The sequence below is a fragment of the Leptosomus discolor genome, chromosome 1, assembly GCF_034619465.1.
Source record: "Leptosomus discolor isolate bLepDis1 chromosome 1, bLepDis1.hap2, whole genome shotgun sequence".
Classification (NCBI taxonomy): Eukaryota; Metazoa; Chordata; class Aves; order Leptosomiformes; family Leptosomidae; genus Leptosomus; species Leptosomus discolor.
This window is the reverse complement of record NC_141391.1, coordinates 104,176,947-104,204,629: the sequence shown is the minus strand read 5'-3', so window position 1 is coordinate 104,204,629 and position 27,683 is coordinate 104,176,947. Positions and strand designations below refer to the sequence as shown.

Sequence of the window (27,683 nt, the reverse complement as noted above, 5' to 3'; positions counted from 1 at the left end):
TGATGTGAAAATACCAAGAGATTTTCTAGAACATTATGTTTTAGGACTGGATAAAACCCTTAGGACAGTATTATACTATATCTACTTTGCAAAGCCCATGCAACACCTATGGGAGGAGAGGTAGTTAATGTGGATGCATCTAAAACTACATCTTTGACTTACCTTGCAATGACAAAGAGGACACAACTGACTCCAAGACAGGCTAGGAGAACATACATCCAAATATCAGGAGAAAGAGGGTTTAAAAAGGAGAAAACACCAGGGTTTGTCCCATTTGGCTTCCGGTACAAGATACTGATTCCCAGTGTCATGAAGGGCTTGGAAAAATCTATTACTTTCTCTCTTACATAGGTAATAGTGAGAGGAGCAACGGCCAGATCAGCTTTCTGTAAACACAAATGGGAAAATACTCATTCTTTTTCATGTTCAGCAAATGCACTGCTATTCTTTCCATTTCCCCCCCTCCCCAAGTATTAAAAACTAAACCAAATTTGACTATAAATCTGAGGTGTGAGACAAAATTTAACATTGCTAGGGTATTATTTGGTACATGATGCTCTGTTTTCCTTTTTTGCAGGCAGAGGGACATTTGTGACTTTCGTGTGAGTAGGAGAGGTATGACCAGGGACCAGGAGCTCAGTCCTGTGCAACGGGGCAGACATCTGGGCAGACATTATCTGGGTAGGGACTACATTCACAGATCAGAGGCTGCCACAGGGCAGAGGTGAGCTGGAAGCCAAGGGAGTTTATAGCCAAGGGGTGGGCAGGACCTGTGCTAGCTCAGTGCTCGCTGCCCCACTGCAGCTGGAGGTTCCCCCTCACACCTGCAAATTGTTGGTTCAGACGTACTGATGTGACTTCCTAGTCTGACGAGTGGTGATAAAGACAGACCAGTGGCTCTAAAGAAATGAAAACTAAAGCAAACATTTCGCTTGAGCTGGTTTCATGTAAAATACTGCAGGTGAAAGGAGAATAAAGAGAGAAGGATTCAATGATCTTTCTTACATGATCTATGAGTTCTTTGACCATCCCATTCCACTCTCCTTTGTCATTCTGGGCTCCATATTTACCATCAGAAACTAGTTTGACCTCATAGATGAAGCCTAAAATATTTGACAGCTCCTTTAATAAGTCCAGGCAATAACCCTCGAATCTGTCATTTCCATACAAAGGCTTGTCAGACTTCTTGTACATAACATAGGGATCTTCCTATAGAAAGAGACAGTAGACATGTAGCAATAAAAATGAGGTTTGTTTCAGATTATATCAGTTTCTCTAAATTATGATAATATTTTATAAACGGATTGCAATTAGGTGGAAGCTAGTAATTTACCATGTCCATTAAAAGCTGTTTTAGGTGTGCTAACAAATTTACTGAATCAATTAGTGATAAGCATAAGGGCCCTAATTTTCAGTGGAACAAACCATTCATAGCTCCCAGGAGCTTTAATTAAAGTAGTTCTTAGCAGTTCCAAAGTCAGACCCAAGATCTGTACTCTACATTGTCCCACCCTAAGGGACAGGAAGGAATATTGAAGGAGAGAGATACCTAAATAAGAGAAAAAGAACTTAAGGGGAACTTAAAATTTTATATTCTGTGACAAATAAATATTTGTTGAAAAAAATCTTCAAATGTACAAAATAGCTGTGAGTTGAGCAGGTATTCACATGACAGAATGGAAAACAACATAGGTAGATTGTGAAGTACCTTGTTGCTTTTCTTTTTAATGGCTTTTGGATGGAAGATGATCTGGGGAAACAGGTTTCTGCAGTTTAATGTGGGAAAAGACCTCTGGCAATAGAAAAGGAGTGTAGAGGGAGCCTTTTAGCTCTTTCCCTCCTCCTGAGGAATTAGGCAGAATAATTGAAAAAAAATGGCATTACTGGCCAGGCAGAAAGCACAGGGCAGAACAGCTCATGAATACAGAATTGCATATTTGCCATTTATCATAGTAAGGACATAACTCAATATGTCTGTCCACTGTTTGCTATTTTCTTTCAGTCCTCTTCATCCCATTTTCAGTAAAAAGGAAGGATGTTTAAGCACTGACTATGAAGCTGACTATTTGTGTTAATTCTTCTGGAAAGAAAAGTATGCAGGATTCGTCTCTGAAATATTGAAGTAAGATAAACAGTTTTGAAGGCAGAGGTTCCTGAGAGTCTTTCATTGGCAGTGGGGCATTTTTGAATTGATCTTGTGGATAGATGAACATGTATGCCAGTTCTGAGTCTAAATAAAAAAATTGCTTGAAAACAGGATAGTTTAATAAAACATCGTTTGGTGTGGAGGAAAACAGCCACGGAGTGCAGGGCGGAGGTGGTGAGGTCATCCACAGAGAGCCCTGCAACACATCATCAGCAATGCCTACAGCCTACAGCGCGGCTGACGATGCCACCTCCACCCAGTGAGACTTACCAAAATGGTGGTGACAATAAGTGTCCGGTTAGCCAAAGAATCCGTTATGTTGGTCGATCGGTCCTTGTTGCTGTCTGTCATGTTAAGGCCACTGTATGAGTTCCAAACCCCAATCTGCATGGAAGAGAGCGGGTGAGCGTCTGCCCAGCCACAGCCAGGCGAAACATTTCCCTAAACTCTCACTGCCTAGGGGGAGTGCACAGGCTTTAGTCGCCACAGAAAGAGACACCAGCAGTACAAAATGCTAGAGGAGGGGAACGGTTGTAGGTCTGAGTAAGGCAGCAACATCAAATGGCTGATTTAGAAAACACAGGGATCATATTGCCCTTTCAAAAGCAGGTGGAAATGAATAAGCTGTAAGAGTATAACGTATGTCAATACGGTGGTGTATTAACGAATTTGCAACGAAGTGGAACAAAGTTGACTTTGTTTCCTGCTAAAAAATGTCAAATGTCTGCTTTCATGATTTTTTTAAAAATTTTGTAAATGGTAGAGTTGAAACATGTGGCAAGAGCTCTCTCTTTCAATACAACAGATTAAAAGCTTGAATAAAATTGTTGAAGCAGATTGATGGATGCACTGGCCTTTTGCTTCCAGTGTGCCTTCATCAGGTTTAGCAAAGACTATTCTGTCATTTCTTGACTACTATATATGACAGAGCTAGCAAGGTGATACCATTTCACATACTGATCAGTATTTGTTCAGTAAATATAAGTGGCCAAAGGCAAATTCCTTTCTAGCCCCAGAGACAGTGAAAAATTCCAATATTTGATGCCCAAACCAAAGCCTTAAGAAAAGATCTTCATGATTTCTGTGGATTTGGATCTTCACCTTGTAAGGCCAGAAATTGTAGCCATGTTGATTTATTCAGATAAATATTTATTTAACATAAAAGCAGTCTGAAAATATCTTCAGGTTTTTTCACTTTTGGATTTACATACACAGCATGGCTGAGGGCTGATGTGAGAAAACTCCAGACAAGGAGCTGGCTCAGGCAGTTTGGCTTGTATTAGATATTTGTGGAGAGCACCAGACGGATGGCTTAGGGGACTGACACCAGCCATCCACAGAGCCCTACACATGGCCGTGTTGCTCTGCCAACGTGTTTCAGCTCTACCCAGGAGGGATGCACTTTCAGATCCTCGCTGCTGGGATTGCCAGCAAAGCTGCCAAGTAAGTCTTAAGACAAAACCCACTGACTTGTCCTGTGTACTGAAGGTCTCTATCTGCCTTCAGATGCTCAGTCATTTCAGACCCAGGCTGGACTCTTTTTCTTTGGTTGTTATCTGAGGCAGAGATGGCGTCGCCTTTGTACCAAACCCAGCAGATTAGTTTGTGCCTACTGAGTGTGGATTTGGGGTAATAACTGTACCATTTCATACAAAGTTTGGGTTTGTGTCTCTGGGTGCCATTGCTTTCACCTTTCACAAAATTTTTTTCCAAAGTATGCTTAATGGGGAAAGTCACGCCGTTTTTAAAAAATATTTTTTCAAACATTTATCAGTCATTCTTTTTGTTTCCAAAACTAGATCAGGTTGGGAAACTGATCTGGAAATGTACACAGGAAATAAAATGCTGGATATTATGATAGTCTGTGCCAGGAATATAGTAAATAATCAGTGTCCCTGAATTTGAGCCTGGGTGGCCAAGTTAATCAAAAGCTGTTCTGCTCATTGTTACTAACAATATGCTTTTATTGACTGGCAGAAGGGAAGAGGAGAACAACCATGAAGAACATGGAGCAACACAGTCACAGTGCATACAAAATACACCAGAAGACCACTCTATGTCTGAAAAAAAGAATGACACCACAGGTCAACCTTGATTAGAGCAATGGAGGAGGTCAGAGGGGCACTGGAAGAATGAGGTCAAGGTAGTACATCACTATGGTGAATCTGGGGGATTTATTGCAGTTTAGTGACAAGTTTGAGAGGTGTCATATGCCCTCAGAAAGCCTGTGCTCTGAAGCAATTGTAATTTGGTTTATAGCAATTCAACATAACGTGAAATGCCTGGAGTCAAAAGTAAGATTGGTTCAATAGAGTTCTGCATGTCAGGTAGGATGATCTATTCACCAGTAATGAGGGAAATGGGGGCCTTTGTGCCTTAGCCTGATTCACTGAAGATTAAAACAAGGTTATTAAGTATGTGCTTTATAAGAACATGGAAAGAGTGCTATAGGATGCTTTACATTGGTCTTCTCTGTAGCATTAAAATCCCTCCCAAAACAACACAAAACCAAAAACTTTTTCAACTCTGTATGTGGGAGGGGTGGGAAATAATAAGCTCTGTGTGAAATATGTATAAAATATAATTTTAAGTGCTATAAAATATGTTTATCTTGTGATTACAGAACACTTTAAATGTGGTGAATGCAGTTGTTATCTTCTCTTTACAGAATGGCAATCGTGGGTTGTACCTCCAGTGGGGAGCAGCACATGGAGCTGGTCTATGATTACCACTTCAGTGCGTTTCCCACTAGGTAGAGGCACCTCACGGTAAAAGAGGGATGAGATTCCTGCAGTAATTTAGATTTTTTTATAAACAATCTTAGTTCCAATTTCTATATATTAGTGAATGACAGCACCCACTTAATCATCTATATTATTTTCTGTAAGGAACTAATAACATACTCATCAAAATTTTGAGACAACAATGCTCAAATATTGCCTGCACAGTATGCATTTTGTGGGAGGCAAAAAACCCTCCAACCCTGCACATTAAAAGAGTCTTTGCTGCTGATGCTAATATACATTAGAAATTGCATAAATTTACCACTCACAGTGAATCTTAGGTGAATCAGGAAGGATAACAGCTGAGAAAAGGATTGGTTTTGCTGCAGCCAGAAGCTTCTACTCAAAGAGGGGAAAAGAGCAGCTTTTAATGAAAAAAGTAAATTTTTTAATTAGAAAAAAAAGATTTTGGTGGAACAGCTGAATCCTGCCAAGATCTTTTTGCTATTTGGAATTAAAGTGTCTCAAGTTGGGATGTAATTTATTCTACCGGAAAAATTCATACTCTCGGACAGACTGTTGTCTCTAAACTGCAATATGAGTGTCACTACCAAAACCCAAAGGATGAGCCTGAAGACCCAGCCCAAAGGTTTTTTGCATCACCTGTCTGTGTACAAACCTTCTTCCACACTTTATATAAATGATTAGAAACCTCGCCAGCAGCCTTGGTACAGAGAAAAATAAACAAAGTTCTTAATTAAAGATGAAAAGAGAACCAGTCTGGATAGCTGTGTGGGAGCAACTACATTTAAAATCTTAGTTAACCCATCAGCAATTATCATTCAGGGTCGAGCCAGTGTACACAGAGCAAGGGGCAACACTGTCTCCAGCTGACATGAGCTGGTGGTGTTACCTGTGTTAGGCAATTTTGGACATCTACAGCAGCCACCTCCTAGGTGGCAGGGGAGAAACCTGTGGTGCATGTCAGGAGCCCATGTTTTCTGGCTGAGGGCCAGGGCATGGGAAAAAGGAGTAATCTAATCTCAAAAACATGGAGAATGTTGAACATCTCAGCTCTTTTTAAGGTTATTACTCAAGTACCTTCTTTCTTCTTTCCCTCATGTGACATTTATTAAAATCAGTACATGTAAAGTAAATCTAGGTTTTATCTATATGTATGAATTTACCACATCAAGATAAAGTGGCAAGAACCAAAGATAATGTGCACTTAAAATAATTATTTCCATTCAGATAATTATTGTCAGTACCAAATTCCTATCCCACACCTCAAAATGCAAGGTATGCATTGTAAAATCATAGAACTGCAGAATGGTTTGGGTTGGAAGGGACCTCAAAGATCATCTCGTTCCAACCCCCTGCCGTGGGCAGGGACACCTCCCACCAGACCAGGTTGCTCAAAGCCCCAACCCACCTAGCCTTGAACACTGCCAGGGAGGGGGCAGTCACCGCTTCTCTGGGCAACTTCTTCCAGTGTCTCACCACCCTCACAGGAAAGAACTTCTTCCTAATATCTAATCTAAATCTCCCCTCCTTAGTTTGAAACTGTTACCCCTTGTCCTATCACTACTCTCCCTAATAAAGAGTCCCTCCCCACCTTTCCTGTAGGTCCCCTTGAAGTACTGGAAGGAAATCTTAGGCTACTAAGAACAATCTTAGTAGCTCTGTTTTAATGTTGACTTAAAAAATCTTAATATAGTTTTTTACCCAAGCACAGAAGATTAAAGCTGAGGAGAATGGACTTTCCTACACCCCTGTCAAATTAGCTTTTTGTCACTATTTTACAAAGGATCTGGTTACCTTTTCTGTTCCTTCCTCCTTGAGGCTAATAATGTCCAAATCAAAATCCTTCCGTAAGCCATCCGTTTTGTTGAAGGTTATGCGCCCTGTCAGGCCATCCCACCGTGCCTGTGTGAACACAAGAACACTCTTCCCTATAATGATTAGTAGGAACTACTCCAAAGCCATAACAAATATTGCATTTTAAATTAACAGTAGTGTTGAATCACTTTGAAATATTTTTTAAACATATCTGGTTTTGTCACTTTGATAAAAAACACTTTCTTCAACTTTTTTGTTGTTTAGTTTCTTTTTAATATGTTTTGTATTTTACAATTAGGCATAAGTTTATGACAGTTTATATATATTGATTTGCATATGTCTAGTATTGTATAAAAAAAGATATATTGAAGAGAGAGAGAGAATAAAATACATATTACACATGCCCAAAGACAGGGAAGTTTTGGACTGCATAAGAATTCACTAAGAAATTTAAAAAGGAGTCTGCTTTGTCCAAGCTTTGGGTCTGAACCTTGGAGTACAACAGCCTAAATCCACCAGCCCTGCTGGACTGATCCTCTTTAACCCGTTCCAGGACCTTTTAAGTTCTCCACAACGAAAGGGTAGCAGATGGCAATCAGTGCTGAATGGGAGTCCCCAGAAGGTCCTTAATGAAGGAAGGTAGCTAACCATCCCAAACGACCAAAGCTTTCTCAACACTTCAGTTGTGCATTTCCTAGTCTCGTGTGATAGATACTGCCTCTGCTCCTCAGGGCCCAGAAAACCTGATTTTTCCAGGAAGAGATAAACAAAAAAAGGGCTTTTGTCATTCTTGCTTGGTTTCTTGGACAGGTTGTGGTTAAATATCCCCCACCAGTGTTGGACTTCTAACATCCTGGACTTTGCCGAATTGTTTCCCTACTCAGTTTAAACCTCCAAGGAAGAAGATACAAGTTCCCAAGTAAGCAAATGAGGTGTATCATTCCTAGTAAGTGCACTGCCATTGCCTGTGCTCACAGATGTTGATGGCATGAAGATGGTGGCTCTAAAAGCAGGCTTTCAGGAAAAATTCACCCAGTCACAGAGTCCTAATAAAAACTTTGTAGTGTAATGTACACGCAAGTTTTACATATGTGCTTGAAGTACAGCATACGAGTTGCACATGATCAGTTTTGGTCCAGGCAGCATTTTACTGCTCTATTATAATTGTGAGATAACATTTTCCTTGTTTTAAACATTAGCATCAGGAGTAAGTTAAAGTTGTGGCCTTTGTGCATCAGTCTGTATAACCATGATGATTCTTTGTGTTGGGGAATGCTTCCTCAATGCAGAACAAACTTTCTCTGCAATTTAAGTTTTCTGTATATTGTAAGCTTCCCAGCAAGCTTGCTTTCTTTTAAATGAGATCTATCTGTCTCTTATCTAGCCCCCATTTTGTCCCAAGGCTGAAGCTTATCTATAAAAGTACTTTATGGATTTAAAACTGCAGATGATTTTTAGAACATATTTTTGGGAAATTCTTCAAAGGTACAAGAAAGACTGATGATAAATGATTGCATAGTTTCTTCATGTATGTCAGCCATATAATTCTTAAATTACAAGCTTTTTTACTGTGCATCATTATTGGCTTCATTTAATTTGTTGTAGACAGACGACACAAGGAAACCTGTGTTAAAAATCAGCAGATGTACAGCATGGTGTCTCCTCTTCCTGTTAAATCTAAATTCTAGCTCTGAATCTGCAGGATTTAATCTCAGATGTTTGGGTGTTATCACCACGTGTCCCAGACAAATCTGGTGCATCTAGAATTTTGTGGAAATATAGCAGGATCTTGAAGCACGCTTAGGTAAAATAAAAATGGAAAAGCACAAACGCAACAAACTTGCTATGAGACTTTCCATCTAAATGATGCTGGAATATATGAAAATCTCAGCTGTAAACAGTGAAATGCTTGTGGGTTTGTATGCTGATATAGTTAAGGTAGCAGGAGGGGACACATATGAATGCATTCCGTTATATAATATCTCTTTTCCAGTATTTTTATTACTCTGACATGACCCCCATCTCTTATTCATAAAGATGAAATATTTTTTTAAATACATACAATCTTTAGAGATCAATTCCTCCTCAGAGGGCAATTTGCTCCTGTGAAATGCTCACTTTTATTGATTACATATCAGATGCTCAGCTTCTCTGCTAACGTGATATGATCTTGAATGAAGGAACCAACATTTTATTTTTGGAAATGGTACAGGAGCCTACATGTCCATTCTTGTAAAAAGGATTTACAGAGTTAAATGCTAGTTATACTTTTGAAAATAGGCGTTGGTGCTTCCACCCCCACACTAAAAAAAAAAAATGGAAGGAAAGAATGTTACAAGCCGCATAGGTGTATGCTTAAATTTCAAGGTAGCCTTTGTCTAATTTAAATCCCACTTAGACTATCAAATAATGACCCTAAATGGGACTTAAATTATAAACAGGATTGAGGGAGTGTTTCTCAGAAGAGTTAAACTTTAATGTTGAAGAGGTTTTTCAGGCCCTAATTGTGAGGCAAATGCTTCAAATACTATTTGATTTCTAAATTTAATTTCTGATTTTTATTTTATTTATACTAAATAAAAATAAAACATTTGGGTTTGAGTCCAGTGAGCATAATTTTATTTCAGACTTCAAGAGAGTTGTGCTGCTGTCTGTGCAGCACATCTAGATGGACAGGTGATGTTTCTTTCCTGATCAGAAATTAAAATTTTCCTTAAGAATAAAAGAGAGGGATGAGCTAGGAGCCTACAGTCCATCTCAGGCTTTCTGATGTCTGTGATAAAACTTCCAAGCTTTTAATATGATTTGACTCCTAAAGCACAACTGCCCGCTGCATGAAAAGACAGTGAAATTTGTCATTGCTCCAAAATCATAGCTATATACCACCACTTCTAGACGCCTGTCAGGTAAATCAAGGATGAGAGTGTCAATTAGGTGCTATGTTCAGGCAAACAGAATAGGTAGCAGTTACACAGTTCTCAAATGCAATTAACGAACGGAAATGAAGCAGAACTTTCTGAATAGTCAGAAACCGCATGACTGTTTAACACAGCAATGAGATTTCATGCTTTTATATGCAAGATTTATAGCAATTTTAATGTTTTTAGTGACACTCATGTTAAATGTTACAGGATATAATAAAAGTTGAATCGGAACCTAATCATGTAATTCATCAAAAGAAATTGCTTTTTTGCACTCTGTCCTTGCTTTAATATGAGAGAAACTAAGGGCATAGTTTGAAACTCTTAGGGAGAGGATGTATTTTTTATTTTGTTTGTATAATTTTGAGCAGAGCTTGCAGCTTAATTAAAAAATGTGATTTTCAGGGGCTTCTGTTTGTAACTTCCTTTTCTTAGATCTCATTTATTCAAGGTTGCAGGCTGCCTCTGACAACAGAACTGTGAGGAAATGCTGTTCTTTCATGATTTTGGTTGGCAGCAGTAGGGCAACGCAGTGTTCACCTGAGGTTCAAAATAAGGTCTCACATTTTTCAATACCATAATTTATCAGATAATTATTATTCTTATTTCTAAATTGTAAACGTTTGATGACTTTCTCCTGTGTACTAAACAAAATAGGGAATTAACCCAATATGTTGGTTTCAACTGGTAGTTGAGAAACAAACCATACAGGACCAGCAGATAAGTCTTCAGTCATCTCTGAAGGTGACTGACATGGCAAAAACATCCAAAGCAACCTCATTAAAACTGTGAGACTTTCTATATTTACTGCTTAAAAAAATTAATACTTCAGGTAAGCTACAAACTGAAAACTGGGGTTAAATATTCAAATCAGAATATTGGTTTCCATATAAATAACATTGATGGAAAATCGTAACAACTGGAAAACGAAGCTGACTCAGCTTCTAAGAGCAAATCCTCAAGAAGCTTGCTATCAAGTCACACCACTGTCATACAGCCCTGATATCAATTTCCACTTCATCATCTTGAATCAATTACTATAGCAGCCTTAGTTTCAGCCAAAGCAAATCAACAGTTCAATCAAAGAATCAATTAGTTCAGCTGCTACCAGACTTACCAAGGTGAAACAACAGGTACATTTTGTATTCTGTTTCTTTTCCCTCTATCAGACCTCACTTATATTTCCAGATTTGTATTAGCAAGATATAACTAGATAAAGAAATCATAATGCACAGCGTATACAGTGCATTGACTGAGTAAATATTCAACTTTATGATACATCCTCAATGGGATATAGCCAATTTGTAGATACTGTATTGCACTACTTCACACAAAAGTGTCAATCTTTCTCAGACAAATTGATTGTGTTTTTATTATGTATTTGGTTTTTCTTACTCAATATACATTTATCCAAATCTTTTGGTTAACCTTTTATCTGCCTACGGCATTTTTTCTCTTTCTGAGTCCACAGTTGCAGTGACAGATACTAGATAGTTGTGTTTCAGATTAGAAAACTAAGTTTTTCAAGATCCTTTTTATATACTGTTCAAAGTGCCCTGGCAATACAAAAAATGCAAAGGCATAATCTTATTTTGACTTTTTAAACTATTATGTTTAATGATGTTTTGTAACGTGCAGACATTTCCGCTTTTCTGTTGATGTTCCACTTATTCCCATAACCTGTGAAAAACCCCAGTTTTTCTGAATCTGTTCCTCAGACCTCCACTAGTAATTAATCAAGTTTCAAACTCAAGTTTTAACATTTTATCTTTCCCACTGTTCAAAAAATAAGACCCCCCCATTTTGAACATAGATCCAGAGCTAACATTAGAAGAAAACATCTATCTGAGACACAAATATGCACCCCCAAATGCAAATAAAGCTGTGACTATATCACTTACAGAATACGTGTACATATTGAATCTACTTTAAAAGGTATAAGGAGAAACTGTCTTAACTCTTAATGAATTTTTAAGATATATAGACAAAAGGAGTTGACAAAACTTTCACTGAGTGAAAAGCCAAGAAGAAAAGCTATTTTAGCACAGTAATGTGGCAGAAAACGAACTATTCTGTTGTTCAGCTCCAAAATCCTGCACAATACCAGGTTCAAGGCTGACTTTGTGCAAAATATTCAGACATTTTGCCTCTGCCACTCAAGCCTGAATTATTGTTTAATATGAAAGTATTGTAAATAGATGATAAACAACATCTTATGTGAAGACTATTCTTGGATATAACTGCAATGCTAAATGGCAGTCTTTATTCAAAACCTTTACAAATGTACCTGGGCACACAAAAGAACCTCTACTGCAATTGACTAGAGAAATCCCCAAAGTGGACAAGAGGCCATATTTAGTTATTTTTTCTGTAAAATAGTCTCCGTATTTTTTTATTTCTCTCTTTTTTTTTTTTTTTCCCCCTTTCTCTTGCTGTTTATGTGTAATTTGAATATTTTGAAACCTTATCCTAAAGGCATGCAATCAGCAGAGTTTTCCTACAGATTTAATGTGAGCTTGAAACAGAAATCTGTTAGCCAGACTCTTCAGTATGGGAGAAGTATATTCAGAAGCTAGAGTGAAGTCTAAACAAAGATAAGGCTATTTTCCTGTCTACTCAGTTTTGTCAATGGCATTATCTTGACCTTTGGTAGATTGCTTTCCAGAGCATGTTAAAGGTAACCTACAAAGGCAAGCAATTGGAATGATTTTTTTTTTTTAATTATTTTTTTTTATGATGGATACATACATCAAGTATATTTGTATTTTTAATTCTTGGTGTTATAATCCGTTTATTTATTGTCAGAAGTTACTAGGCAAAACTGAATATCAATTATTGATTTAATGTACATTTCTAATTAAACACAGTTGTGAAGTAAAAGGTAGTAACTTACACCACCATCGTGCTGTCATTTTTCTTTATTTTTTTAATGACGAAAAAGCAATAGAAAAAAATTTTTGGCAATCATCTGACCTGGAATTCAGGAAGCATTCAGAAGTATTCAACTCCTTTAATTATGTTTGCTGATTTGCTACTGCACAGTCACAGACATATGCTAACATCATAGTCTGTTTGGACCCTTATATCCCCTAAAATGAATGCATTATGTGTTTGGACTGAGATTAGGAAATTAATTCTGCTTCTGTGCTGGTCTACCAGAGCAACTTGAAAGGAAACCATTTTTATCTCAGAGACTTTACATCATAATTTCCTTTAGCCATCATCTCACTAGAACATTTTACTTCAACTAAACATTAGCAACCTAGAGTAAACAATAGCAAAGCAACCTCCGCAAGTGCTAGTGTCTCTGTGCTGCTTCAGATATGGCATCCTTCAGCCTTTAAGAAAAGCTGGCAGATATGTACATATGGGGATCTCAAATGGCATATCAGGTGTACCAGAGTGACAGACCTGTTCTGCTTAGTCAGCATTACCTGTTTATAAAGAAGGTGGACATCTACTTTAGTTTTAAAGTGATAATCCAAAATTTCTGATGAGGGCTGTGGTGCTAACTGACATCTAAATCAAATGCAGACATTCATTGCATCTTAGACTTATTAACAGAGCAGAACTCTGACGGTTATAGAATTATTAACAATGATTAGTGCACATATACAGAGGACATCGATTGTGTTGCTTGTTGGTAAGGGACAAGACAGTGAGTTCCTTTTCTCGTGTTTTGTTTTTTTTTTTTTTTTCCCACTCCAAAATTTGCTTCTTGACCACAAAATCAGAGATCTGAAAAAATTATAAAACATAGACGTACCTAAACTTACTGTGGCCACATGCTCAGAGTACCACAGATCACTTTTCTACAAAAAAAAATCCTCCAATATTGTAAATAACAATACCACTATATACTAACCAAAATGGTAATGACCAAGGAAAAGTTCACTTTAATTTTCCTTTGGTTTTCTTTCCTTTTGGAAGAGAAAACTCCTGCTTTATTAGAATTGCAGAGGCAGTTGATAGATTTAAGTGATAGTGATATTGCTTCTAGTTACAGTGGAAATCATAATGTGCTCTGAGCCACACATCAACTTATCAGCTCTTACAATTAATCCTCTTATTAAAAGAAATCCTCAAGGATTATGGAATATAGTGAGTTAGTGTATGACTTTTCCATTATCCTGGTTCAAATCTAGCATAACAGACGTAACAAAAAGAATTTCAGTATTCACTATTACAGCGGAGTTTTATGTACCCCACTGAAAATCATGATGCTTTATAGTATCTCTACTCGGAAGAGGTCCAGGACTGGAACAGTCCTGGGCTTTTACTAAGCAGCACTGTAATGGCAATGAGGAGGTGTAGGGGAGGCGTGTTCTTAGGAAGGGGCTTAGGCAGCTGTTGTAAAACTGAGCACACCCCTGCCTTGAAACAACAGAAAGAGAGAAAGAAATGGTGAGTAAATAGAGAAGGGGGATTTCTGAGAAAAGTCACAGGCTATTCTGTGAGATGCTCAAGAGCACTCATTTCCAGAGCAGTGGTTGAGCTTAATGACATTCAGGGGTAGTCATAGGAAAGGTTTTTGGTGAGACAAATTTGACAAATGAACCCTGAATACTTGAGGATGACAGCTTAGGTGGATTCATTTCAGAGCATATGTTTGAAAAGCCTTTGAGTTTCTTTAAAGCTTACACCTACTGGATTGCTTTATACCAATACCAGAGATGAGGGAGTGGGTGTGAAGAACTGGAAGGAAAGGACAAACTTTGCCAGTTACTCTTCCTATTAAGAGCAGAGTCTATCTTACCATACACAAACATGACTGTCACTGAAGTGTCTGGGTGGTATGACTGTTGCCTATGAACTTGGAAACCATAACTTTACACTACTGTGGGATCCCATTGTAACAGATACCGCCTGTATATGTGAGAGAATATGTAGAGATACCCTGTTCCACACAGCTAACAGACTGAATACACTAAACAGACAAAAGCCATCATCCATCTTTTACAGAAGGGACTCACAGCATTTCCAGCTACAGGACTTCTTCAACCAGAATTTAGGTCCTGCTGCTTTTGTTTTAGAGTGATGCGGTAGCTACAAGCATGGATGGTGAACAGCCTGATCATGTCAGCACACTGGAAGTGCCTACCAACAGTGACCAGTTTTGCCTTATCAGGTAAACACAGCACAGGTTTTGGAGCTGTCCTGAAGTGATTTGGTCATGGTTGCACAGAGTCCGTGGCAGAGCCAGGAGCAAAAGCCAAAGCTCTGGCATTCCCACCCATCATCTTGAGTGGGAAATGTCCTTCCCAACTGAGCTGTTGTCCTATTGCAGTGACATCAACCCATTGAACAACAGGGATGACAAGGAGCCTGTGGGGGCTTCATGTGGTGCAAAGCACTGTGTCATTGCCACCTGCGATAATGGGACCCAACTGCTGGCAAATCTGTGAATGAGTGAGTAGGAGGTTGTGTGGTTGAGGAACAGAATGTTTCAACGAGAGTACACTGCTCCAAAACCTAAATCAACTGCATTTAACAGTTAGCTTGTAAGCTCTTTGGAGCACAGCGAATGGCTCCTGGGAGCTTTTCCAACAGAAATAAGCATCATCCAGTTTAGGCCATGCACTTACACTTAAATCAAAATAGCAGTGTGGAGCAAATGACGAGCACTTTTTGGTAGGCCAGGACATATAAAATATGTTCTGAAAAAAGGTTTTGCGTAGCGAATTTCAAAATATCCTCTATATATTCAGATAAAATCACTCTATAGTAATTCTTGCTCATTTTTAAAAAACAAATATACTTTCCAAGTAATATTTAAGAATAATTACAGAATCCAATAAAAACAGAATGAAAGAAAAAATCATATATAATTTTTTGTCAGATTTCTCATTTTGATTTTAGATATCACAATATTAGAACCTTGCAGATAGATTTTTTTATTAATTCAATATGTATTTATTCTTAGTATGCAAATTCTAGGACCATTATTTTGCAATCTATGCACAGATAATTCCATAAATTAAATGATTTTCCACTTGAAATTTGATTTCAGAAGAGGAATCCCTATTGGCATTAACCGCAGCCATACATTGTCTCCTTGGAAAGCTGACCTTTGTCTCCTAATAAATCATCATGGGATGCAAGTCTAGCAGTTGTTTTGTTTGCTCCTTTAATTATGAGTTTTCAGTTCAGAAAATAACAGACAGTAATGTACTTATATCAGAAATACACCCATTACTTCATGGACAAGAAGTAAGTTTTTAAAAAGGAAAACAATGAAAAGTGTTTGTTTTAATGAGAGTGGATCAAATCCTAGTATCAAATTAACTGGTGAGAGAAGTCCTACCAAAGTCAATAACTGCTTTTTTTTTGAATTAACTAAATATTGCAGCATCAGAGCCCAGATAATAACTGCAACCAGTATCTATAGATGGTGTAATTGACTCATCACTAAAACACAATGCCAGAGATATATGTTTTGGAACTGAAATATTGTCATCTTTCCCCAGTCACGTGCATAGAGATTTCTGTGCAGCAGAACAACTGGGTGACTGACATACAGATCCTTCCTCAGGCAGCAGGGGAGATGGTGAGTTCTTGGGTCTTCTGACATCCAGAGTCCCGTACTGCTCACTTCCTTTTTTGTTCCACTCTGTAGATTTTCAGTCCCATGAAAATAATCTTACGCGTTGACTTTGGTAGTAATAAAAGACCATGAAACAAAAGAAATGTTCTGTCATCTTACAAGATGTTTTGTGCTCCATTGTCTGGAGATGCAAAAAACTGACAAATATGTCCCCAGCTGGATTGTTTCCCCCTCTGTCTTATTCTAAATTTGTACGTTTTCTGTAATGATCATTTCCATCTTCTTCGAATGATGTTCTATGTTTGTTTTAGATTTAGTTAGTTATTATCAAGAATCCCCTGAAAATTACATCCTGTGATTTGATACCCGTTAATCAAGACTTTGTGCATTCCTGTCTCTTTCTCAAAATGTGAGTCAGCTCATCGAATTTGGACAAAATCAATCTGGATGCGGTTGTGCCATCTTCAACTCATTAGTTCTTTCTTCTGTTTGCTGCAGTGGAGCTTCCCAGGAAATTCAGCAATCCTGAGGATGATTGCTAGCTCCCTCCACACCAAGAGAAAACAAACCAGCAGGATCTCACCTGCACTCATGAATCAGAATAACAGAGTAGGAACTTGACATCCATCTAAAGTGCTGGGTATATGTCAAACAGTTCAGAGATTTAAAGGATATAAACTTTTAAACATATATGTGCTGAAAAAAAATGATATCTGAGAGCTGCAAAAGAGCACTAAAAATGTGAGGAAACAGAGAAATGTACTACTTTCTCATTGTAGATCAACCATGTCTGGAATAAAAGTGTATATGGCAGATACCTCAAGACAGCCAGGAGTTTCTAAATCATTTGTGCGCTCTCAGCACAGGTGAGGTAACAGCTTGTTTTGGAGGCAAGTATCGGCTAGCAAGTGACAAACATACTGAACCATCTTCACTCCGAAGAATAAGTACAAGTTGAACCAGAGGCTTGAAAGATATACAGTCCTAGTAGTCCTTGTATGAGCAAGTCCACTCATCTTGTTACTTTCTATGGCCATTGGTCTACACAAAAAAGTGATCCAGCTCAGAGGATTGTCAAGACTTTTTTCCTGTGGTGCAGGTCTTCCCAGCTCCTTTTGTGGTGACTGGAAACTATAATGCCTCCCTGTTTCCCAGTGTTCCTAATTATGCTGATGGAGGGGCCTCTTTCTCTGCAGAGCAAGGCTATAATTTGCTTAAATGCCTCCAGTTTGGAAGAAAAGACTCCAGGAATTACATTCTTATGTATATAGGATAAGGGTTTTTCCCCTTTTCTTTATGTAAAGAAGAAACAGAAAATAAAAGCATTCATAGCCAGTGTAACCAGAACACAGAGTATCACTCTGAATTATCATCATGGTTTCAAAAAGGAGGCAAAATAACAACCTCAGATAATAAAGATGTCCTTGTTGCATAATTTCATTTCTTGATGCTGATTCAATTGCTGTCCTCTTGTTCAGGGAAGGACTGGATACATCTTTACTTTTTTTTTAGTTAATTTTACTCTTGAAGCAGAGTGTCATCCACAGGCCAGAGTCACACGTCGCCAGATGCTTCAAAAACTGTAGAATGTGTTCAATATTTACAGTACTCTTCCTGTGTACAAATAATCTAAATAAATGTCTCATTTCAAATCTTTAACAAGGAAAAATGATGTGAGAATTTAAACAGGCTTCTTCAGGGACTTAATTTTACTAATCCTTGTCTTTGTTGCAGGCTGGAGACATTCTATGAGGCATACCACTTATTACTTGCAGAAAAAAGAATCAGCTAGCAGAGGGCTGGAAAACCCTTTATAAATTCTAAGGAAAGACTTTCTTGAACTTGAAGGCATTTGAACGAGGTTGGCTTTCCAGTCTACCTGGGACATCTTCACTCAGAAGAATTATTGCAAGTAAGCTGAGACTGAGGCTTGTAAGTTTTACAGACATGGTAGTGCCTGGATGACGGAGTCCGCTTATCTTGTTGCTTTCTGTGGTCATTACACTAGCCCACACAAAGAATTGGTTCAGCTTAGAGGATTCTTGAGTGCTTTTAATGTCACACCATAAAAGCAAGGCTGTATTCAATTACATGATGCAGAATCTCAACGGATTGCTCTCACTCCTGATCTCTACTAACTAGATGTGCTTGAAATGTATCTTGTCAAAAACACAACGTAAACTGAAATGTAGATGTAAGTGCTTAGATTTCTTTTAATCTTTGAGATTTGCGTGTATGTGTTTTTGTTTGAGGGGTTTTAATAAAGTCACTCAAGATAAAGACTGCATCTCTGCCTTCTGAAATACTTCTCCATGCAGTCGTTCCTTTAACTGTTACTGGATTTGGGTGAAAGGAGGTCACATTGGTTTAGGTGATAACTGAATAACAGACAAGAAATATTTTGGGGCTCATCATGCTTTAAGGGGACATGACCAAGGAATTTGATCATTTAGTTGTAAACATCTGTTTCATGTTTACACACGTTTTCCTTTTAGGAAAGGTGGAATCATCCTTTCTCTCCCTGTTCCCTCTCTGAAGAGAGACAACGACCTTCTTTTTCTTGCTGGGCATGGGTAAGATGTACTGTCTGCAAATGTTTCCATAAGGGTAAAAGATTAAAATATCATTTAGATATGAATGACACTAGGTCACTGAGAGACAAAAGCTTCTGACAAGGATTTACTTTTCATTAGAAAGATCTTAATGAGCTGTTGTAGAAGAGTCTTGATCCCAGACAGTATATTTTATGTAATATCCTCCTTCATGGGAACTAGCTGATGATCTCTCTGACCTCAAAGCTGTCCTCAGGGCTGGGGGGCTTTGGTCAGGCTTGATTTTCTCTGCAAATGCTGCCTACAATCAGCATTAGCTCATGAGATCTTTAGGGCATAGAGGATTACTGGTTTTGTTGCTGTAATTGATTATTCTGCAGCCTCAGGCATTTTTGCTACTGCTTTTCTCCTATAGTCTTACTGGTAGCACTTCAAGTCTTGGTCATTAAGAAAAACAGGCAGTGGATCTGCTACTGCTACCTGGTGCACTTACCTGAAGTCCTAAGGTCGAGAGGAGTATTCTCACATTAAACTAGCCATCTTTTGTTTTCATGTGCTCTGAAAATTCAGAAACTGACTCCAACGCACATGCATTTGGATCAGTGTGAATGAAAAGGCAAGATTTTGCCCTAGGATGTCCACTTTCCAGTTGCTTTCAGGAAGAAGTTAACTCATGTGTAGCTGAGGACCAGATATGACCTGAACCTTGACTTCCCAACAGGACAGTGACAGGCTGAAAAAAATTAATTTGCCATCTGCTAGGTGAAGACATTAGCAGCCTATGAGCTGCTATGCATTCAGAGGCTTTCCACCTTGACCTCTGCTCAAGTCCAGGCAGGTGCTGAGGTTCTTTCTATTACCTTCAGCCTGGCATTTTATGGCATTAGCCCACAAAGCAAATGAGATGACTACAGCTCTTATCACCACTAAAATAAAATGCACCACGGAGCCATTGAAGTACTTGCTAAGCTCTAGCACCTGTGGGAGTCATAGCAGGAAACCTCTTTATCTGAAAGTCTTTTATTTTGACTGCAGTAGAGAATATTTGTCTTCAGACCCGTCTGTAAAATGCCTCCTTCATCGTCTGTCAGTATCACATTGCAAAATAGTAAAATTAAATTGTATTTATGCGTGCCCAAACTATCATCCTGCCTGCTTGAGTTTTTTTCTCTATACCTATTCACTTGATTCCTAATACATAAAGTTCCTCTATCCTCGTTGAGCAAACTGGATCCTAACGTGAAGTAGGGAGGCCCAAATGTATTTATTATTTAGATCCCAACACCTGCTTTATACTTTATGGGAAATGTAATACTGTCTTATTAAACCTTGTACTCTACTTTTATCAACCATCTTTTTTGGCTACAATAGAAACAGGAAGGTAAGCCTCTCAGAGTATTTAAATCACTGTTTTACTGACCATGAAAGACGCTATCAATAATTAACTTGCATATCTCACTCCATGCAAGAGGAGCTGGCTGTACATGATATGTGTGAACTGTGTAACTGTTTAAGCTTTGAATTGGATCTGCTGAGGTATGTCTGGTACGCTTGGTCAAAGTACTTCTGGCTTAGGATTCAGGACCCTTAGGCTATATGCTTAGCATAAGCCAAAATAAGTAGGTCACCTCTGTAGAATTATTCAGGTGCATCCACTGATACAAAGTCTTTTGCTAACTTTCAATTTAATTATAATTATTCTTAAAACGCACCTGAAATTATATGAGTAGCAATGCTACCTCATTTAGTTTGAGGTTGAGAAGTAGAAGAGCAAAGGTTCCCACTTAGATCAAATCAGAAGGGAGAGAGAAGTTCATCTTTATTAGACACACTTCCGAGACAATTTTCTCCCATCTTTTACTTTTCCCACTACAGTCTTCCCACCTCCTCCCCAGTGCGGGAGCTGGATGCAGCATGGCTCATGTCAGTGAGAGAAATAATCTTCACCAGTGCTGCTTCCCTGACTCCTTTGTCTGTTCCCATGATTGTGTTGCAATGAGGAAAGTATCTCAAAGCTTCCTTAATTCTTAAGTCAGGTCTGTGAGTACTGGGATAACTCTTGACTTTTCTTTATATTTTCAAAGAAAGAAGCTTACAAGGAAACTTTAAAATTCATAAAACACCGTGTGAAGAGTACAGTTTCAGTAACTTTCAATGCTTTCTGGGTAGGTGAATCACCATTTCGTATATTGCCTGTGGCAATTCTAAAAAATTTACTTAAAGCAGTTTGGAGAAGGTGATGACAGCTCTTCTACACGTTCTGTAACCACCACATGTCTTGTCTTTCAGTTTGCTCCTACTATATTTCTGGATTCAGGTGTATGCCCCAATGTGCTGCCACCACTTACCTTGTACCTCGGCCTACAAGTCCTGTTCCACCTACACAAGTGCTAATGAATGTGGCTTTGATAGGAATCACACTGTCATGGACAAGAACTGGGGGAAAATATGAAATATGCATAGGAAACTCCACATAATCTCCAATTTTCATTTCTACACACTTCCCTAAAGGAAAAGTTTCCATTTGAAATTCATAATAAAAACTGTACTTTTGGAAAAGTGAAGGCATTTCAGCTAAAATGTGTATTTTTTAGAACATCTGTGGATCAAACTAGCTCAGTGGTGCATTCTTATGAGACATATAGTGCATGACTTCACGAAGCAATTTACTTTTTTAGAAATACTGGCTGAAATATTTTCTGGATATTGATTACTGATCAAACAATCTGCAATTAAGTGGTGAAACAAGGACAGAGCTAGAGACTTGCTTTTCTTTCAATTTCTGGAATGGCTGTTGTTAGTTACCTCATATTTTTAGAAATTATATGCGACCATAATAACATAACCATAACATTAGCTGAGCAAAAAATACAGGCAGTCTTATGGTGTGCTAGTCTGAGATTTTATCACACCTACTGTTTAGCAGTTTATTTTTTTCAAAGACCATATAAAGTCTCCACCAGAATGCAGGCCACAACCTTGTGTCTGTAAATCAACATTCCTCCACTGGGAAGGTGAGGAAGAATTGGGCATCCAAGTGCCAGAAACCGGAACATAGCATATGACAAAGAGCAGGGAGCAACAACACAAGCCAGTGTGGTAAATAAGAAAGAAAGGATTATGCTGACTGAAAGCAGATGGTCTACACTTGCCTCTTTTATCAGATTCATAAATCTGGGTCCAAAACGCCACGGCTTGTGTCTGTGGCACTGCAGGGAGCTGACAGTCATTTGGGAGGCACGCTGGGAGGCCACTGCTACCATGTAAACAGCATCGTACATCAGAGCTGCTTCCGTCTGCATGAAAAAACAGAAAGGCTTTAATATATGTACATCTTTGTGTCCAGTACCGCTTTTCTTTACTGAAAAATGTTCCCTTGGACTACTGTTGTGGAAAAGGCCACTACTGGGCTCTCCATGGAAATCTGAGGTGCAAAATGATCCATTGTTTTGCAGCTTATATTAATTTCAGGCTATTTTCAGATAAGCATTGGCAAAGGAACTACATTGGGTAGGTACAGGAAAAGAGGGGTCGGTGGGTCCAGTGCAGGAAGGAGCACACAAGTAACTCTGTGACATGGAGAGGAGTTTTGAGAAGCCTCAGGTGATACAGCTGCCCAGGTCTCATCCCCCAGTCATGTCTTAGGGCCAGGCACTTTGTAGTACCCAGTCTTCTATTGTTTCCTCATGGGATTTGCCAAAGACTCTCAGCACCTCTAGGCGTGGCATTTGAAAGCACCATGCAGGTGCTCAAGCCAGTCTCTGCCCAGCCTGCAGGTCGATGTAGGATGGTTGCATGACATGCGGGCATATGGGAGGGCTGCCCACATGGGGCCCGTGCTAGCTCCACATTGCCACTCTTCTCATGGCACTTGTGGGATTGCTTTCTTCCCCAAGGGGCAGGCAGGCCCTGATTGCCAGGGAAATCAATCCCACCAAGCACTTGGTAGGTATCCCACCAGACAGGTATCTACTGTCTCTAATCATCTACTGCCCTCAATGATCTTGGCTTTTGGCACCAAAGTGTGAAATGGCCCCGCCAAGATTTGGCCGGGGCTGTTTCCTTGCCATACCTCCCATGCCATCTTAGAGGAGAATTGTTCTTTTGAGGTGCCCTTTTTAATGATTAAGTTGGACTTATACGTTTGACTTCTAGTTGTCTAAGACAAGCAGATGAATACAGCCCTTAAACACCTAAATATTACTAAAATTACTGGATGCATGGGAGATTCCACATTAACGCAAAGAAAAACTTTTTCACTGTGAGGGTGACAGGGCACTGGAACAGGCTGCCCAGAGAGGCTGTGGAGTCTCCTTCTCTGGAGACATTCAAAGCCCACCTGGACGCGTTCATGTGTGACCTACTCTAGGTGGTCCTGCTCTGGCAAAGGGACTGGACTCAATGATCTTTCAAGGTCCCTTCCAACCCCAACTTTCTGTCATTCTGTGATACTGGTTGTGCATCTGTGTTTCTTTTGAGAATGGGTTTATTGGTTTAAAAACATGCCCAGCAAGCCCCAAACTGAGATGACACCCCTGTCACCCTTTATCATGAGGAAGTTTTAGAAAAATCTTGCCTTCACCTTCACTGTGCTTTAGTGCTCTCATGTGTGAGGTGGGAACGGCCATGTTTCACTTAATGCACAGGGATGCTGTAAAAATGAAGTGCTTACTTTTCTTGTAAACCTAATGAATAATTAAGTTAGGGCCTTAAAAAACAAAGTACTAACTCTGCAGATGAGAAACTGGACTCATCTAAATGAACTGCAAAGTTAATCCATTTTTTATTCCTTTCCCATGCAATTCCTTTGGGAAATTAATAGATTTGACTCTGTTTCATTTACCTAAGTAAATTACAACAGCATCAGTCTTATCAGCATTGGAGGTTTTCGCTGGCAATCTGAATTTATCAACTGATCTTAATATACTGCAGATGAGGAATTGCTCTTGACACCCGAGTCAGGATCTACCCAAAACAATGCTCCCACAATGAGAGCAAACTGAAAACATTATAAATGGTGAGGCAAGCAAAAGGAGACGGTAATACCTGTTCTCAGCATCAAGTGACCTAAAAGAGACACTTGTTCCAATCAGACACGGAGACTAAAGGCTTGCTCCAAAATCCCTCAAAATCAATGGAAAAGTTCCCGTCAGTGTCAATGGACTTCAGATCAATTTTTACACTAGACGGGGGACACGTGCGTTCAGGATTTAATTTTACTTGCGCACTGGAGTGCCAGTCTGCCTGTGACCCAGGCCTAGAGACTTAAGATACTTAGTGAAAATGCTTCAATGCACCACACTTTGCACTCCTACCTGGGACCACTGATGCTTTTACTTGGTAACACGGTGCATACCACTGTGTTTTCACATTGGCAGCATTGCCAGACTTGGCTATTTGAATCTCGCGCTTGTGTAACTTATTACTCATCCATCCCGCCATGCATCAGCTGGAAGGTTATATTACCTCCCTTAGCCGTCTATTTCTTCCCTCACTGTTGTTCTGGTTTAGGCGTTGCATGCTTGGAACAAAAGGTCACCTCATTTTCTGAAGCAAACCACCTTATATTGATGTCTGTACTTGTGCATAAGAAGAAAGGGACTAAGAGTTAGTGCTGGAACTTGTGTTTCTGATTTTTGTATCCTGTTTAAATTATTGCAAAGAAACTCAAAGATCTCATTAGAACAACTATGCCTCTGTGTGCAATTTGGGCATAAAGTGGAATGTGATCTGGAATATTGTGTCCAGTTCTGGGCCCCTCAGTTCAAGAAGGACAGGGAACTGCTTGAAAGAGTCCAGTGCAGAGCCACAAAGATGATTAAGGGGGTGGAACATCTCCCTTATGATGGAAAGGCTGAGGGAGCTGGGTCTCTTTAGTTTGGAGAAGAGGAGACTGAGGGGTGACCTCATCAATGTTTATAAATACGTAAAGGGGGAGTATCAGGAGGATGGAGCCGGGCTCTTCTCAGTGATGGCCAATGACAGGACAAGGGGCAATGGGTGCAAGTTGGAGCATGGGAAGTTCTACATTAACATAAGGAAAAACTTTTTCACTGTGAGGGTGGCAGAGCACTGGAACAGGCTGCCCAGAGAGGCTGTGGAGTCTCCTCTGGAGACATTCAAAACCCGCCTGGACACGTTCCTGTGTGATCTACTCTCGGTGGTCCTGCTCTGGCAGGGGGGTTGGACTAGATGATCTTTCGAGGTCCCTTCCAACACCTAGCATTCTGTGATTCTGTGATCTGTGATTCTGTGAACTCAAAACTGTCTTGGTCATGCCCTGCTGACTTCCCACAAGCTGACATCAAGGCAAACAGTATAGCATGAACCAAAACGGAGAAATCCTAAGTTAACAATAGGACATGTAATCCTGATCTTATACCGTGCAGCTTGTCCTAACCTTATTGTCTAATGAAATATAGCACTATTGCAGCTCTCCTTCAAGCTGAATAAGCAGAACTTGCTGTGAATATTTAAATGATCACAGCCAACTAGGAAGATGTTTTCTTTGGTGCTCCTGCAGTTTCAGAGCATCAAGGACACTAAGAGATTATAGAGATACAAAGGAGAGCATAAGAGTCTAGTAAGAAATTTGTTTTTCCTAATTTTACAGTTGGGTGAATGCAGGTGAATAGGTATGTGTGAATAGCTACCCTTGCAGGTCTTGTGTATTCTCATCAGAAGTCCCCAGGGACAAATTTTTCCCCTGCTTTGAGTATGAGTGAATTCAATGTATCTGCCCAAATAAGGAACATTTTTTTAAAATCCTAGAGATAGAACACAGAATGCATTTCTGTTCAGGACATCAGGATGTTTCAAAATTTTCCCTGCAATCATCTGCAATAAAGCCTATTTCATATCACTTTGAACTCCACTCAGTGCATAAGATACATTATCTTATATTACAAAAAATGGCAACCCTTCACCCTGCAAAACTGAATGGAGTCACACTATACATGTAATTGCTCCTATCCTTTCCTTTACATCTTGGGGGAGTTCTACGTAGGAAATCCTAATTTCCTGGCTTGATGATACTTTTCATTTATTTTTAAATTATATCTTGAAAGCCAAAGTTGCTGTAGATGATGGCAATGAAGAGAAAGGGCACCCTTCCAATTTAAAAATGCTATTACCTGTCCACGTGTACAATATCTTTCCCTGCAGGTTGTAAATCACATAGCTGCTCTGAAAGTTTTTATTTCCTGTTATATTCTTCACTCCATGCAGAACATTATTAGTGAAATGAGGCAGCAATATGTACATTTGACAACAACAAGATGAATGATGTTAGCTGGACGGCACCATGATGGAGAATTGACACTCATCTCTAGAGCTGCCCAGGAGTGGTTTGTCACACAGATGAGTACAACATTGGTTCACAGGGCAAATGCACTTCTGTGTAGAAGTGGGTAAAAGGAAGTCTGTTTTGGGGATGCTGCTTCAGCATTTGCATTGTGAAATAAAGCAGTAATGGGATCGGTCCACATCTGCTAGAACAGCACTGTGAAGCGTGTTGTACGTGCCCCTGCATCATTGTGGTTGTTCACTTACTGTCATCATGCCATCGAGGAGGCCAGTCTCTGGTTTCGGTGGAGCCTGCAGACGCTCCATTGACCATTTCTCAATGATGGATGAAACTTGTGGGTTCTCAATGTTTAGCAGGCGAAATCCTGTCATATTTACTCCGCTGTATCTGTAGGGTTCCAGGTCTAATGCAAATAGATCCTAAATCACCGTTAAGAAAACAAACAAAACCAGATGTAGAGTTTTTAAAGCAAAATGTTCAGAAGGTATAATTAGGCCAAAATTGTGTTTGATTTTCAATCCAAAGTTCAGGTGCTGTTTTTTTTTCCCTGTGAACGCTCTGCTTGTCCTCAAAGCCTAGTCTTAGTCCGCTTCAGTTAGAAATCTGAACAAAACAAAGCTGTGTGAAATTTATTACAAACCACATATCTGCTTTTTGGAACATAAAAATCAGTTCCCCACAACAACACTATTTTGCAGTGAACCTGCACAGCAGTATCTGATTTTAATCTATAGCAGTCCTCTAACAGTGTTACAGCTCTGACAAACTGACATGAGGAATTAGCTGGCCAACGACAAGCTTATTTCTCAACTAAGGGAAGGAAAATTCCAAGAGATGTTGAAAGCAATAGACTTTTGCTACTTATGAATCCCATTCTTCTCCTGCCTTGCCTCCTTCAGGTGACTTGCTGCCAGTAAGTCTAATGGACGTGTCAGGCAGTGCACAGTAAGTCCACGCGCTTCAGTGCTCAGCAGTTACAGGGCAGGAAAATAATGGATATTGTAAAAGTGATATAATTGAGTGGCGCACTCCACAGCTGTATTTATGAGGCAGTGGAAATATGATAACTGCTTCTCAAAGCCTGAAGGCTGTTTTTGCTGATCCTGGCAGGCCAGTAAAATGACAAACATGTTGGTTACGGTTTCATACCACAGTAACCATCAAAATGTCAACATTTGCAATACCACAATGCCAAGATACCACCAGCACTGCTCATTCTAACATGTGCTCTGTACTATGTCATGCATATTGTTGTTGCTGGTTACCATTTTATGATAGATTTTTTATTGTATTCTTTATTGTATCAAACTGTAAATTCACAGCAAATCTTAAATTTTTATATTTTTCTTGATGTTAAAATGGCCTCAAAGAGAACTATTTCAAGCCACTACTTCAAGTTCCAAACAGCTAGAGTCTTTTCTGGCTAATGAATTGACTATTGGATTCAAAACAATTTTTCACTTCCACATAAAATTTTATACTGAAAGCAAATAAAGAATAAGTTGATGCACACGATACAATCCAGCCCTCCAGGACTGTTCTAGAAATGTTGGTTCTTTGCTGTCTTTCTAGTCGACAATGTAAATGGACCTTAAGCATGGATTGAGCTATATTTATGTACAGCATGTAAGTTAAAATATAGGAAAAATGTG

The 27,683-nt window shown here is 39.2% G+C and overlaps 1 protein-coding gene across 2 annotated transcripts in view; it reads right to left on the bottom strand.

Moving 5' to 3' along the window:
• The window catches only part of GRIK1 (glutamate ionotropic receptor kainate type subunit 1), a 171,198-nt gene that overhangs the window by 30,019 nt on the left and 113,496 nt on the right, over nt 1-27,683 (bottom strand). The window contains exons 6-12 of one of the 2 annotated variants that reach the window (XM_086462335.1): nt 26,277-26,450; nt 21,878-22,021; nt 6,688-6,795; nt 5,549-5,593; nt 2,417-2,530; nt 1,006-1,209; nt 163-386 (exon numbers count right to left, since the gene is read on the bottom strand). In XM_086462335.1, the coding sequence (XP_086318461.1) occupies nt 163-386; nt 1,006-1,209; nt 2,417-2,530; nt 5,549-5,593; nt 6,688-6,795; nt 21,878-22,021; nt 26,277-26,450 (1,013 nt within the window). The remainder of the gene's footprint in view (nt 1-162; nt 387-1,005; nt 1,210-2,416; nt 2,531-5,548; nt 5,594-6,687; nt 6,796-21,877; nt 22,022-26,276; nt 26,451-27,683) is intronic. The other variant, XM_086462343.1, reaches the window with a different exon arrangement.